Genomic DNA, 16,089 nt, shown 5'->3' with positions numbered 1-16,089 from the left:
TTCCCCCATAAGTTCACATTTTGAACACTTGCTCCCCAGATGTGGAGTTGCTGGTTTGGGGGTGGGGCATGAAACCTCCGGGAGGAGGGGCCAGGTTGGCAGAGGTGGATCACTGGAGGAGGGCTTTTGAAGGTTATACCTGGCCCTTGCTTTCTGGTTCACTATGATGGGAACAGCCTCCATCACGTGGTCTGACCTCCATGTACTGAGCTGTGCTGCTGAGTCTCCCCTGCCATGGAGGATCCTAAGAACCCTCTGAAACAGTGAACACCTCTCTTCCATGATGCTGTTTCTGTTAGGTCGGGTTGTCACAAGGATTCAGAAGTCGCTAATACAGAGGCAGTATCATCAACAGGACGCATGGAGGTGGCAGCTGGCCTGTCTCCTCCCCTCTCCCACATTCGGAACCATTCTGATTCTTGTGACTGAGACATAGTTGGCAGCTTTTAGCCCCTCAGAATCAGAAAGGACTCTTGGTGCCGCCATTCCCCCTTGGATCTCGGCAGACTAAAGACTCTGTGAATGGGTTCTCAGCCTCCACAACATCTGGAGCTTACAGGGAGAACCTCTCTTCTCGGCTTTCCACCCCCTCTCTCTGACATTTCCCCATCACCCAACTTCAAACCTTGCCAGGGCTCTGTTGGCTGTGGGTACTGTTTGAGAGCAGATTGACTTTCCTTGTAACCCTGCGGCAGGGGCTCCATTCCCACAGGGACAGGGAAAGGGCTTTGGGCAGGGAGAGTGAGCCAGGCCTGAAACATTCGCCTCTCCTGACCTCACAGTTAGCTTCCTGCCCACCCCATCTGCTCCCACCTAGCATTGCAGAAGATCATCCCCGGAAAGAGTAGGAAGAGAGAACGGCTCACAATGAGGCTCTGGTGAGGCATAAAAGAGAATCTTAGGACTAAATGGGATTTTATCAACTCCTCCTCCACTTTACAGAAGAGAAAATGGAAACTCAGGGGAGCCAAGCAACCTGCTGCTGGCTGTTGGTCACAGCCCGTGTGGGGCAGAGCAGGAACCCTGGGCTCCCGATGCTGGCTTACACTGCTCTTAAACATATTCATTCAGTGACTGGATGAATGAACTGTTTTGCTATTTCTGTGCCTCAAATCCTGTGCTCACAGTGGATGCATCTCTCTCTCTCTCTCTCTCTCTCTCTCTCTCTCTCTCTCTCTCTCTCTCTCTCTCTCAGCTTAGATGCTCCAGAGGACAGAGTCAATAGCCATGGTGCAGAGAACCATATGTTCTACATGGGTCTGGCTCGCTCTAATGGGAGCAAGGAGGAAGTAGAATCTGGAGGGCTTCATGGAGGAGGTGTAGCTCAGGCTGAATTTGTGGTGGGAAGGCTTTCAGCAGAGAAAGAGCTCTGCACTCTGTTGGCTATGCCTCACCCGTACTCTCCAGCCCCAGCATCACTGCGGCTTCTGCTCTTACCGGGACCACAGCCAGCTACAGGCTGTTTCAGCCGAGCAGTCAGAACCTCTGGAGAAGGCATGGGATTATAGATTTTCTTCAAACTTGGTTATTTTGACTTTTTTTGGTTGTTGTTTGTTTTTTGAGACAGGGTTTTCTGTGTAGCCCTGGCTTTCCTGGAACTTTCTCTGTAGACCAGGCTGGCCTCTGCCTCCTGAGTGCTGGGATTAAAGGCATGCACCCCCCCCCAAAAAAAAACCAGTTATTTTGATTCTTAAATGGGTATTTTGAAAACAACTTCTTCATTTATGGAAATAGAAGATTTTCTATTCTACATTTTGTATTCAAGAAAAGAGGGGTGTTTGATCAGACTCTGCCTTGACCCTAACCCCACTGTCCAACCCACCACCAGTAGCTTTCTGGTAGCCATCCCTGGATTCCAGGTGAGGGTTGAAGTGAGGTGCCTACTTCTTAGGGGCTGGAAGTCCACCCTTGGACTTTGAGTTTCTCTTTCTTCCACCACCCAGTCCTCAATCTTCCCTCCAGCCTCCTGGACAGCATTGGTGCCAAAGCCAACACAGGCATGGGAAATTGGCAGCAGTTCTCAAGGGTTTCTTTCAAACCAGAGGCTAAGGCTACAGCATTGACCATAGGTGACTTTATTCTTTAGTTCTAATGATAGGAAAAAGCATGGCCTACAAGCTCAAAGTACTGAAAAATGTGTACAAAAATAATAAAAATGTTCATTATTTTGTTATTTGAAGATGCTATTAGTAGGTAATTTTTATTTGGCACTTATGATAGGCATAATTTTTAACAAATTGTCTATCTATCTATCGATCAATCAATCATAAAGTACATTTAATATTCACAGTGACCCATGAGGAAGGTATTATTACTCCCCCCATTTACAGGTGATGTGTCTCAGAGTTACTCCTCTGTAAACATGGAGCCAGGAGTAGTTCCAGTGCTGGAAACCAGTGTCTGTGCAAGACTGCTATGGAGTCACCCCTTGATGGATTTGTTTCCTGTTGCTTTCCCCCCAAATTTAGATTCATGAATATATTAAAATATTATATTAATTTAGATGCAGATTTGTGAGCATGGTTTTACTCAATGCTGCCATACAGTGAATCCATTTTGAAAACATTATAATAAACTCAGAGTCACCCACAATGCATTGCTGTCACATTATAGAAGGAAATCGACAAAGCTCTTCCTGGTGAGAGCATTTGACAAAGATTGAGCTCAGATTTGAGTTCTCCGCTTGGCTATTCCTGTGTCTTCCACTGTCCCTGCCTGTCTCTTGGGTGGGTCTGAATCTCTCAAATGCTTGTTCAAATGCTGTCTTATCTGTCCCTATATGTCTGTGTCTGCATGTCTGTCCTGAACAAAGGGCTTTGCTCTATATTGGACAGCAGAGAAAACATTACATGGAGGATGATTGAGGGACACTTGACCGAAATCTTTATCCAAATTTTGAAAGGGATTAAATATTTACTACAGCTGACCACAACTGACCCAGATAACAAACAAACTGATGCTATCAAGTAATGCCCATATATTATGTTCAACATCAAATGATAATATTCATTTTATAAAGACTTTTCCAACCTATATTTGCTAGTTTCAGCAAATGGTTATCATAACACACATGCACACATGGGCATTACACTTAGGTCAAGGATGGAGGAGGGTGTATAACTTAAGATTACAGCTATACCTTAGCTTAGGCTGTAAAGGCTGCTTACAGGGGAAATCCAAGGCAAGCAAGGTTGGTTGATACCTCCTTCTCTTAAAGGCAGGTTAAGCAAATGGGCCGAGCACCCTGTAGAAAGGCAGTCCTAAAGTCTTAAGAGACCTCTATTGACCTGGCTGTAGAGTCCAGCAGAAGTTCCAGTCTCTTAGAATATAAGAGATATTTTATATCATAATGCATGGCCTCAGTACAACATTGTCTAATCTTCTAATTTTCAACAGTTGCCCAGGAGTGGAAGACAATCCCACCCATCTCCTATATTGGATATTTTAGTATTCTTAAGAGTTCTGTGCTTGTTGTAGGCACACTGAACAAAACTAGTCCTTTCCTGTAAACTGTTATGTGCAGAGATCACACAGGTAGGCCCGCCGTTTGCACATGTTCAGACTTCTGCATGTATGATATGTCAATCACTTGACTCCCAGAAGGGCTGAGCAAAGTTCTAGTTCTTCCTAGAGAGCTCAGGACAGCACTGAGACCAGGCTACAGCTGTCTAGCCTAACTGCTACCCCTCAAAACAGCTGGGGCCCAACTGTTAAAATACAGGAGCCCGTAGGGAGAGTGTTCCATACACAAACTACTTTGGGGTCCGTTGTTGGGGGACCGAGGTGTGACTGGCCCTTCAAGGGCCCTTAGTACACAGAGGCCTTCATTTGGGCATGTCTACAGTAGCAATGAGGTAGAGGCCATTTTAAGGTAAACAGGGAACACTGCTCAAGAGAATAGAGAAGGGCATTGTGGGGAAAAGCAAAGGAAGAGGCCTGGGATCTCTGAACCCGGAGTTGCCAATGCACACCAGAGGCTGTGGGGAGTATGGAGGAGTCTGACAAGGCTGGGTGGAAATGGCTGGATGGACTAGAGATAGGAGACACTGAGATAGGGTCAGGGTCAGGGTCAGGATCAGGGTCAGGGTCAGGGTCAGGGTCAGGGTCAGGGTCAGGGTCAGGGTCAGGGTCAGGGAGAAGGGTCTCTGTACTGAGTTCTAGTGCTAGTGGCAACAGATAACACTGCTTCCTGTGCACCTGGTTTCCCTGACCTGCACAGGATGTCGTATAGTCAGTCTTGTCTGGCTGGGAGAGAACATCCCTACCTTCCAGGGAGCCTCCATGACACCCTCCCATCCCCCGCCTCACTCTCTTCTCTCCCTCTGAATTTTCATCTCTTCCCCTGCATCACCTGTGATTTCTCTTCCAGCGCCTCAGCTGGTGTCTGCTACAGGCTGTGGAGTGAAACCAGCCAAGGCCCCAAAGGCTGAGGCACAGGTCCATGTACACGCAATCTGGGGATTCTTGGATGGAAGAGAAAGACGGGGTTACTCGTGGCTATTTCTCCAAACAAACAAAAATAAAAAAAACAAAAACAACAACAAACATGACCACGTGGACAGTTCCAGCCTAGGCTTAGTTGGTGTTGGTGTGAGAACCCTTTTCCGGGGCCACAAGGCTCAGAGACAGCATATACTCAACATGTGGCAAGAGCATGCCCAGCCTCACGGGGACTTGTACACCAAGAGGAGGGAGCCAGCTCTTCATCACTGAACCTCCCCCACCGCCAGGGTGCTCTTTGGAGACGTGTTGTGTCGCTGCTGCTGTGTGCTGACTGTTCCAGACAGCGCAGGGGAGGCTGTGGGGGCGGCTGGCACACCAGGCTTCTGCAGCTAGGGCTTGCCAGCTTCTGCCTTTTCGGGAAGCCCACGCAGGCACTTCCGCTGGCCTTCAGGCAGCTCTTGTGCCTCTGCGTCCAGCCTGCAGAAAGGAAACAGGGCAAGGCCAGGCTTGTGTGTGTGTTTGTGTGTGTGTGTGTGTGTGTGTGTGTGTGTGTGTGTATCCACCGAGCAGGACCGGAAGCCTGTGAGGTACAGCTGTCTTTAAATAGACTCTGATATTGTAGCACAGCTTAGGCAGAGAGGTTGCTTTAGAAGGCACTATGAATGATCTCAAGGCTCTGCATCTCTCCCTGGTGCATTGTTCAGAGTAACACCTGATTTAATTTGGCCTTTCTGAGCTTGCACTGACCTTTCGTGAAGGGAGGCTGTTGCTCTTGTGGTAGGGTTGGCGGCCTGAGATGCATTCGCCCAACACCACACAACTTTGTAGCGGGACAGCTCCTATCAGCTATAGGTTTGCGCTCAATACAATTGTCCAACAGATGGCACCAGAGTGTCTTGAGGAAGGGATTCTTATTTGCAGAAAGCTCCTGGATGGGCTTGTGGTAACCCAGCTGAAAGGGCAGAGTCAGTTTTGGAAGAATTTTACAAGAAGCGCACCAAATGGACGAATCACAAGCCAATCCTAGAGCTGGCTCAAGCGGCAGTTCCCAGACCCTGTCCTGTGTTGGCTTACCTTCGTTTTGAGCTCCCCACTGTGTCTCTGCTCCATGCTAGCTCTGAGCCAGGCCAGGGATGAAAGGCAGGGTGTGTGTGTGTGTGTGTGTGTGTGTGTGTGTGTGTGTGTGTGTGAAGTGGCTGCACTGGTACAGTTGTTGTGTGCCGTACTATATTTCCAGACTTAGCCTTCACTACATGCTGCATGGTGGGCAGAGAGAGCTGGCCCCTAACTGTCATCACCCCAGGGACATGTGCCATGCTTTCAGAGAAAAAGACTACCCTGGGATGCTCAGTCTAAAATGGCTGTGATCTAGTAGGGACAGCTCACTCTGACAGCTCTGCTCTCATCTGAGGACTGGAGTGCCTGAGCACACACATAGAGACCTGGAACAAACTATGTCCCATGGACCAAACCAGCTGCCGTGTGTGTGTGTGTGTGTGTGTGTGTGTGTGTGTGTGTGTGTGTGTGTGTTTGAAGCAAAAGGAGAAATGCTATCCATGCTACACAAAATTCTGAGATTCCAATAAAGTTGCAACAAAGGAAACGTTATTGGGACACTGTTGTTATACCCATTTTGTTCATGTAGTATGGTCATGTATGTTTCTACTTACAGAAACTCTGTAAAGAGCTTTATTGAGGTTCGTGTACACCTGTCCCTTTAGTGTTGTTCCATGATTTGATGAAAGATATATAGCTGTATAACCAATCACTACCACAAGCAAACTGACTGTTTCTGTCATCTAGAAAGTTCCTTCTGCTCCTTTGTGGTCAACTCTCCTCACCTACCCCTGGTTGGAAGCATATGGTTGAGTTTGTGCCATAGTATCAGGGTTGAGTCATTGTAACAAAGACCATATGGCCTGTAAACACCTAAAATATGTGTTTTGTATTATAACTGGCTCTTTCCAGGAAAACTGTACTGACCCCATGCAGGGCAGAAGAGACCACTATTAGTCTTAGAAGAACCTTGAATCCAAAGTCAAGAGACTGTTATGGTTCACAGCTGTGTGACTTGGGCAGGCCACTCACCCTCTGAAGCTCTGTTCTTGTCATTTATAGAAATGACAATATCAACTGTACCTGTCTCGACATGTCTCGCATGACCATTGTCTGGATCAGATGACTTCAGAGATGTGCAAGAGCTTTGTCAGCTGTCAAGTCCTTCTTGAATGCTTAGTGCCATTCACCTGAGAAAATGGGTCATCATGGCATTGCCAGGGATGTGATCTTTACCCCGGGGAGCCTTCCAGCTCTGTCTTCATAACTTCATAACTTCTCCCAGCTTTACTACTTTCTCCTGGCCTTTGGGCAGGGTTTCTTCAGGCCTTCTGTGTCCCTCCCCTTCATTCTGAACAATTTCAGGGTGTCAGGTTGGCTGTCCTATTGATGGGACAATCTTGTGGTGAATTCTCCATCCAAAAGTCTATGTGTTAGTTTTTCTGACTTTGCTGTGACAAATCACTTGGTAGAATGAACTTGAGGGAGGCAGGGCTTACAGCCTTCCGGGATCAGGGGATTTCAACTCATCATGGTGGGGCAGACATCAGGGAGTGGCTGCTGGAAGCTCCTCACACAGCGGCTTACTGGAAAGCAGAGCGCTTGGGTTAGAGCCGCAAGCAAATACCTATCACTCTGAAGGCCTGTCCCCAGTGACATGCTTCTGCAACCCAGTGGCCACGTGCGTGCGTCTTCAGGGCTATTATACACAACCTCTCAAAGCAGCACTAGCAGCTGGGGACCAAGTGTTCAAAGTGAGAACCTGTAGGGGACACTTCACATTCAAATGCAACATCGTGTGTGGACCTGCTTGCCTGTGGAGGAAGGCTCCACACTCTGCGCTGTTTGCTTTTGTTCAGACTTCCTCTTTTGTCAATATTGCACTGAGTCACCTGTTAGGGTTGCACCGGGGCACTGTGCCCTCAGGCCTTGTTTTAGAAACTGGCAACTTAGGTAGCATGAAGTTCTGCTGAAGAGCAGGTTTGTAGACAGAGGAGGTGTGTAGACAGAGGAGGTGGGAAGCCCTGAATAATCCCCACTGCCCATTTATGGGGACTTTGAAATAATGTGGTTGCAAGGAGAATCTCCTTCTCCCTGTGGGCCTTCTCTTTCCATGGTGAGATTAGCAAGCACTTAACAGCAAAAGTCTGCTGTGCACCCAGGAAACCACCTAGAGACTCATAACCCCACAGTGCCACAGAAAGTTCCGGAGAGGCCAGAAGATGGCCTGCCTCTTTCCTTCCGTACTGTCCACTTCATTTCCTGATCCCTGGGCTCAGATCTATTGTTACCTCAGCTGGAAAGGCCTCAAACCTTCTCCCAGTTCTGAGAGCTTGAGCCCTGGCCTTGGCCTCTCTCTGCTTGCTTCATTCTGGCTGGATATCCTACCTCTCCACACTCTCCCGAGGATGGGTACCGTCTTTCTGTAGCCCTCTTTCGGCTCCTGCAACCCAGGTTTTCCTCGTGCTGCAATGGAGAGAGAATGGTCTACAATTCCTAAAACACTTCCTATCAGACACTTTCCAGATTTTGTTTTAAATTGATGGTTCCCTTAATCTCTTGGCTTCTTCATCAATGGCATCTCTGCTACAGTGTCTCTGACACATAACTCCCCACCCAACTGTGTGGCACATAGTAACTGCTTGTGTGTCTCTAGGGATGGGAGAGTCACCCAAAGGGTACCCCATTCCTTTGCTGCAATTTTTTTTCTATTCAACAATCTTTATGAGTTTTTATCATCTGGCCTCCTTATCATCTGGCCCAGTGATGGAAGTCTGTGCTCTGGAATGATTCAGGACCCACTTTCTACAAATCCTCCCCTGTCTCTCTTTTCCTGCCTCTGTTCCACAATGCCTGGGTTCTTGTGAGATCCTGCTGCGTCACCTTTACTACAAGGTACCTGGAAGCAGCCTTTAGAAGCCCCCTTGGGCTTCTACCTTGGCACCACCAGCTGCAGTGACCTGCCATCTTGCCACCACTGAGCAGGCCCAGGGAGCCCTAGAATGATCCTGGAGAAAGTTGTATGATGGTTTGAATGAGATGTCCCTCATAGACTTGGGCTGTTTGAGGTTTAGGGGGTGTGGACTTGTTAGAGGAGTTACCTCACCAGAGACAAGCTTTGAGAGTTTAAAGACTGGTGTTGTTTCTAGTTTGCTCTCCTTGCTTCCTGTTTGTGGTTTGAGACTGATCCCTCTGGAATCATAAGACTACATAAATTTTGTCTTCTGTAAGTTCCCTTGGTCATTGTGTGTTATCACAGCAATAGGAAAGCAAGTAAGAGAGGCTGTGAATCAGATGAATTTCCCAGAAGGCCTTCTGACAAGGAGAGAGCAACCAAGGCTGTTTGGAGCCTCTGGGACTTGGAGTGGATGAGAATTGAATCAGTCAGGTTTAACTAAGGTCTTCCTTACAAACCATGACCTAGAGGCCCTCATGGAAAATATGGTATCTGTCTTTCAATCAACTTTCCAAGTAGCTCAAGGCCCAAGTGTCAAGCTGGTTCCCGTAGGCTCTCTGGGCCTGGCCTCTTCTGGAGGGCTCTGGTTGCAGCTGCTGTCTCAGGGTATTCAAGGTCATAAAAGAGCACATAGGCCCTGACAACAGCTGTTCCTTCTGCAGCTTCAGTTCGGGACAGTTCAGTTCAGATCAGCACTACCCCTTCCTTTGTGGGCTTTGCTGAGAGAGGCTTGTGGAGAGGAGGCATCATCTGTTATAGGCTTGATGTTCTCACCAGCAAAGACCAGTTGAAATGCATTGGAGGAATAGGGGTGTCTTCTCTGCACCCCTTTCAGGTGCTGTGACATGTCACCTCTCCAGGCTGGTTCTGTGCTACAGAGAGTACCAGAGGTAGGGAATGGGCAGGTTTGGGTTTTTCTCCTTAGTCCTTTGCTTTCAACAACTTCCTGGGAACTTCAAGTTTCAGGAAATTGGATTCAGTTTGCATTCCAACGTGCTGCCAGTAGGTTCAGCAGTACACTAGGGGGTGTAGAAGGGAGAGAAGAAGGGAGGGAAGAAGGGAGAGAAGAAGGGAGGAAAGAAAGAAGAGAGGGAAAAAGGGAGAAAAGGAAGGAAGGAGGGAAGGAGGGAAGGAGGGAGGGAGGGAGGGAGGGAGGGAGGGAGGGAGGGAAAATGTCCTGAATGTATCCACGTATCCCCCTTTTTTTGAGTTTCAGAGGAAATGAGTGACTTTCATTCAGGCAACAGTAGACAGGACAAGGCAGTCAGTGGCAAAACTCAGTGTCATTACACAGACATCAGCAGAGTTGGAGAAGACAGAGGACAAATACCTTTGGAGCTGGAGGTGGAGGGCAGAGAAGAATCTAGGGAAGCAGTGAGCAGAAGGGCCAGCATTCTGGCCTTGGCTGGAATTGCTAGTTTTTAATCAGCTTAGCAAATTGGGCATCGTATATTTGATAGGAATGGCTTTCTTCTGCCACATGTAAACTAGAAAGCCACGTAGGAAGGGAAAATGGAAGAGAGGGTTGTCTCAGACCTCAGTATTATTGCCATCCAAGAAAATCCGGAAGCACCTCCTTGCCCTAACCAGACACGTTATCTTCTGGCCTTTATTCCCTACCCTACGGCAGGCTTCTGATGGCGAGACCTCGCCAGAGCACAGCACGGTCTCATGCATGTTTTGACTCTACCCTATTGGAGGCCATGACTGAGGCTGCGTTGGGGTTACAATGATTTTGTCCAGTGAGTGCAGCAATAAAACAAGAAGCAGATGTGGGTTTTTTTTTTTTAAAACATGTATTTTGCTGCTCACTGTTGATGATTTTAGTTCAGTCTCTGTGTTGTCTATGACCTTGGTAGACACAGATTTTATTTTCACCTGCAGAATCTAATCTCCTCGGTGAACATCAGTATTGTTTTACAGAGTGAAAAACAGGCAGGAAAAGATGACAGGTGTGTAGAGGACTCAACATCATCTCAGTAGCTCAGAGGAGACATGGTGGGGGATGTGTTAGGTGAAAACAGAAGCTTTCCTCTACGTGTGACTTAGGCATTACCTAGAGTTCAGTGATGACCTCTTAAAGCCAAGCTTGAGTGACTTCTTTTTGCCATTATTGACAGTAATGACAGTGACAGCCATGCTGATAATTCATTATCGTATGGATATCTGTGGGAAGAATGGATGGTCTGGAAGCTATCTATGCACCTCCAGTCTTCTTTTCTTGGGATCCTAATGAGGCAACCTTTTCTTTGTCCTTGTTCCCAGGAAACAAATATGAAATCAAGGTGTACACTGGTGACGTGATTGGTGCAGGGACGGATGCGGATGTCTTTATCAATATCTTTGGAGAGTATGGCGACACAGGTGAGGGTCATCTCACAGTACAGCTCCCTAGAGTGGCTGCTTCTCATAATCTAGCTGAGGAAGGCAGCTTCCTCTGTTGGTCTTTCTGTTGAACATCTCTCTTCTCTTCTTGTGCTGTGATTTGCTATGGTTTGTACCAACAGTAGGATATCTATCTTATGTGGTCAAATGTATGTATATGTGACATACATACATTTTTTAAACCCCCTCTTTCCCCCCTGCTCCTCCCCTCTCTTGGTGTATGTGGTGTGGTTTTCAGAATAAGATATTCCTGGGTTTGGATTGATTGAAATAGCATCCTAAACTATGAATAAACCCAAATTTCAAGTTCCCAAGAACTCATTCTCAACTTCTTTATTGCCATAAGCTCTGTGCTTATGTGGTCTGTTGTGGGATGTAGTATAATTTAGTGTAGTGACGTGGGCTAAACCAGAATGGGACTAAGGAATAATCCTTGGTCTCACAGGTGAGGCAGAAGCTGCACATAGATACAGCTGCAGGTACTGGGAGGAAGTTCAGGTCTCAGACTGGGACAGGTGGTTTTCTCTTACTTCTGCCAATTTACTGAAATAACACAGAAGCCAGGAAAGTTACAGAGATGTGTGAATTTGGGGTAGAATACATCAGAGAACTTAACATGTATTGCTGAACTTATAAGGAATGAAAAAGAACTCTTCAGTTTCCAGATATGGAGGAGAAACTCAAAACAAAAACCAAAGTATTAGCTATGAATCGATCCTGCAGCTCTCACAAGGAGGGGGCTTACATGCTCATCAATCTAGAAGACAGGTTTTTGTGCTCATTGGGGGTCAGAATATGAGCTGCAGGTCCTGAATGAGGCAAGAGATTGAAATTAGAACCATGCATGAAGCCAGGATCCCCAGAGAGTCTCAGAGATGGCCCTAGTAAGAAGCAGACCAATGGCTTGTGCGCGGGCACAGTCACTGGTTCTCTGCAAGAACTTGAAGTTAAAACCAAAACAACTGAAAATTTATGCTACCCAGGGACTTGAGGTCTAATTCTTATACTATATTTAAGCCTTCAGAACCCCTCCCCCCTTACACAGAATACTTGGCTCAAGCTGGATGTGATGGCATGCGCCTTTAATTCTAGCACGCAGAAGGTAGAGGTAGGCTGATGTCTCAAAGTCCCAGGCCAACTTTGTCTACACAGTGAGCTCCTGGTCAGTCAGGGCTGTATAATGAGACCCTGTCTCAAACAGCAACAAAACCAAAATAGAATGTTTAGTTCACAGCAAGTGAGTCTCCATTAACACCCACAAAGGCCTTTCCAAGACTGCACACGATTCCCACGAATGAGGCTTTAGAGTGAGTTTATTTTCCAAAACTATGAAACACTTAAGGACACAACCCACCATGATGAAGCTGTAATCCACGCGGCAATCAGAATGAAATCTCCAGGGCTTTCAGATAATGGAGTGGTGTGGGGATAGCCTACACCTTAAAAATTGCAAACTGTTAACATGTAAGAAGGAACCAAGGAAAGCATTGTACCATGAGAAACAGCACATTAGGAGAAATAACCAAACAAAACCCCAGGAAGTGAAAACATGGCTGCCAAAGGTAAGTGACTTGGAGGTGCACAAGTAAAGGTGCCAAAGAGAGGATTAGTGACCTGCAGGTCTATGAGCAAACCCCTCAGATGGAGAGAAAGGGTTGGGAAGGGAGGGAGGTCTGGGAGAGGTTGGTCCAGAGACAGAGGATGCTGGGCACAGGCAAGAGGAAATATTCCAAGAGACAATGGCCGGAAGTGTTTTTAAGACCCAGCAGATTTGAACTGTCAGCATAAAGTAGCTAAATGACTCACGGACTAGAGTCTATGAAGGAATCTATATTACCCTGTTAAACCAAAAGCAAAGAGAAAAGACCTGAGAGGAAGCAGAACTGACAGGTTACTTTCTGTGAAAATTCCACCCAGGCGGATGGATAAATCCCATCACCAGTGACAGAGGTTGTAAATTCATGTAATCACACCTTTAATATTCTCTACAAGGATGTATGTCAGCCATACATTCCATGACAGACGAGCTGTCATTTCAGGTGATGGGGAAAATTAACAAATTTTTATTCTGCCAAAGAGGAATGGACAGATATATGTCCTAGGCTCATGCTTGAGCAGCCACCAGGATGGACTGCTCAATGTGGTGGCTTTTACCTATAGATCCCAGCACTTGGGAGACTGGAGCAGTAGAAACTGGAGTTTGAGGTTAGTCTGGGCTACATATTGAGTTTAAGGTTAGCCTACCTCACACATGATGGAAGATTCTATCCTCTTTCACACACACAAAAGTAAACAAAATATCGATAGCCATGTAACAAACCTAAGCAAGCACCAACCACAAAACATAACAGTGACTAACACAGAGGAAGTATTTACCCAAGATATTTATGATCGGGATATGAGTAGAAAATTGATAAGACATTATGAAGATTTTGTCCATTACCCATCTCCCCACCTTCAGAGTAGTTAAAACTATGAACTGTAGACTTCATTAAGCTAAGTGTGAATATTAAAATTATAAAAGTAAATACCCAAAGTAAAAATGTATAATTCATAAATGGATTCAATCCTTGAATGAATTCAAGGTCCAAACGTTTAGTCAGTCCAAGAGAAGCAGTGGGAAAACATTGGATGACAGAAGAAGTAAATGCATTGGCTATCACAGGAGTAGGAAAGCCCGTTAGTGAGAAGTCAAATGTGCCAGGCACATTTAGAATCCCAGTACTTCGAAGGAGAGACAGGAGAACTGGATTTTGAGGCCAACCTGAGCTCTTAACATGATTCTCTTTCATAAAGATATTCTCATAGTATATATAAAATAAATAAAAATCCAGCTTAAATATGTGAAAGGAGAATTTTGGAAATGAATCAAGCAGCATGAAGCATTCTGGGAAAATCTCACCAACAGGAAAGAAGCTGCGGTAACACTATCCATAGCCATCATCAGAAGATGTACACTATCTATCATGTATCCGTATCTATCAATGTCAGGATGTAGGCAAACTAGTTTGTTAGAAGTAAAGAAAGGCATGGTGCTGACATCATCTCACCATCACCACCGCCACCACCACCGTCATCACCATCACCACCATAACTACCACCATCACCACCATTACCACCATCATAACTACCACCATCACCACCATAACTACCACCTTTACCACCACCATCACCACCATTACCACCATCACCACCATCACCACCACCACCATCACCACCACCACCATCACTACCATCACCACAACCACCACCATCATCTGAAATAGAATAAGCTTCAGGATACTAACAGTGCTGAGCAGGTGTGGCCACCTCTGATATCTGCCCCATTTTAAATCATCTTGGAAGTATGCAGTGAAGCAAGATGGCAAACATTGGAGAGGGTTATTAGCTTAGGGGCTGCGAATCTTCAAGCTATATCATTGGAGGAGCATTTCTGTGTGTGATGGGCTGGAGTTGGAGTCTCACAAGAACTGACCTGGAAGAATCTTGACCACCAGTCCCAGTTTTCTGTGTTAGCATTCATACCTGGGGAAGCACAATGTTCTCCCTTGGCTAGATAAGAAGATGGTGTCTACACCCTGTGAATGCACTGTATGCCATAACCCAGCCCTTTGTCTCAGTATCCTATAAGGTTTGATTGTCTCAAGGACTCGCAGAAGCCAGTTTCCAACACTAAAACAATGAGAATATCCATTCATAATTATCCAGGACTTCAGACCCACAAATTGTTTATGTAAAAAAAAAAAAACTCTAACAAATATTTAAGAAATAGTTAATGTCCATCCACTATAAATTATTTCAAGGAAAATAAAAAGAGACAATGCATCTAGTTCATTTTATGAATTTGGCTATGAACTGTAGACTTCATCAAGCTAAGTGTGAATATTAAAATTATAAAAGTAAACACCCAAAGTAAAAATGTATAATCCATAAATGGATAGAATGAATTCTTCAAGGTCCAAACATTCAGTCAATCCAAGAGAAGCAGTGGGAAAATATCGTGCAGGTAAAGTTGAGAGAGAAATACATAGGTTATATTCATTTATGAAAGAAAAACCTCCAAATGTTTAGTGTGAAAGCATACCATTTACATTAGAAATTAGCACATAAGAATGACTCCAAAGAGCTTTCTGTGAAATACGGGTTTTTTAAAGTCACCAGAATATACAAATAAAAGAAGTGCCCACGGATGAGAAAAGACTGAAACTTACTAAGTTGCCACATTTCCTGGTTCTTTTGATAGAAGAGTAATAGCATTTCAGAAAAGTTTCTAAAAGCCAACAACCAAATCTTAGACTGCTATTAAAATGTAGACCTATAAAGAGCTAAATATTGACAAAATAATCTTGAAAAATGAAAACAGTACGGACTGTGCCGGTGAGATGACTCAACAGGTAAAAGCACTCACTGCCAAACATAGGACAACTGAGTTCTACCCCTGGGACCCACATGGTAAAGAGACAAACCGACCTGACTTCTGAAAGTTGACCTCTGACCTCCATGTGTGTACCACACTGAGGATGCTTCTCACACATGCAAAATTAATAGATATAATTTATAAAACAGCAAATAGTGGGAAAGGCAAATAGGAGACATTTGCCCTGTCAGAAATTAAGATAGTGGAGAGATTTAAAAAATTTAAACTAGGTCTATTCAATTTGTTTAGTGTCTGCGTAAGAAACACACATGCCGTGGCATAGGTGTGGAGGTGGGTGCACAGCTTTTGTGAATTGGCTCTTGCTTTCCATTGTGTGGGTCCCAGGAATCGAACTCATGTTGTCCAGTTTGGTAGCAAATGGCCTTATGAATGGAGCCATTTAATCATCCCAATCACAGAACTTTAAAAGATAGGACATTGTGGTATGAGAAGGACAAATACAATTGTTCAATGGAAAAGAATAAAGAATCTAGAAATACTTGTAAAGATGTCATTATACATGATAAACCAAAGGCCAAAGATAAGATGTTCAATTACTGGCTTTTGAACAATTGTCTAACATTCTGGGAAAAGACAAAATTAGATTCTTATCTTTGACAATGCACAAAAATAACTTCCCAATGGGCTTAAGACTTAAATGTGAAAAATTATTAGAAATTTTGAAGGAAATTTTCAGATAGTGTAAATTAACTTTTATCTAGAGACAAAATTTACCCAAAGCACACATGAACATTTATACACATGTGTGCACGCATATATGTGTGCATGTATGTACACATTTGTGTATGCACACACACCAAAGAAAATAAAC

The 16,089-nt window shown here is 45.2% G+C and overlaps 1 protein-coding gene across 3 annotated transcripts in view; it reads left to right on the top strand.

The window, feature by feature from the left end:
* Window positions 1-16,089, top strand: part of Loxhd1 (lipoxygenase homology PLAT domains 1) — a 152,335-nt gene that overhangs the window by 23,379 nt on the left and 112,867 nt on the right. For all 3 annotated transcript variants that reach the window (XM_034518241.2, XM_034518240.2, XM_076912406.1), the window contains exon 5: window positions 10,721-10,819. In XM_034518241.2, coding sequence (XP_034374132.1) covers window positions 10,721-10,819 — 99 coding nt within the window. The remainder of the gene's footprint in view (window positions 1-10,720; window positions 10,820-16,089) is intronic.

Source organism: Arvicanthis niloticus, chromosome 14, assembly GCF_011762505.2.
Source record: "Arvicanthis niloticus isolate mArvNil1 chromosome 14, mArvNil1.pat.X, whole genome shotgun sequence".
In the NCBI taxonomy this organism is placed as follows: domain Eukaryota; kingdom Metazoa; phylum Chordata; class Mammalia; order Rodentia; family Muridae; genus Arvicanthis; species Arvicanthis niloticus.
Note: the sequence above shows the minus strand (reverse complement) of the source record. Positions and strands in the feature narration are given on the sequence as shown.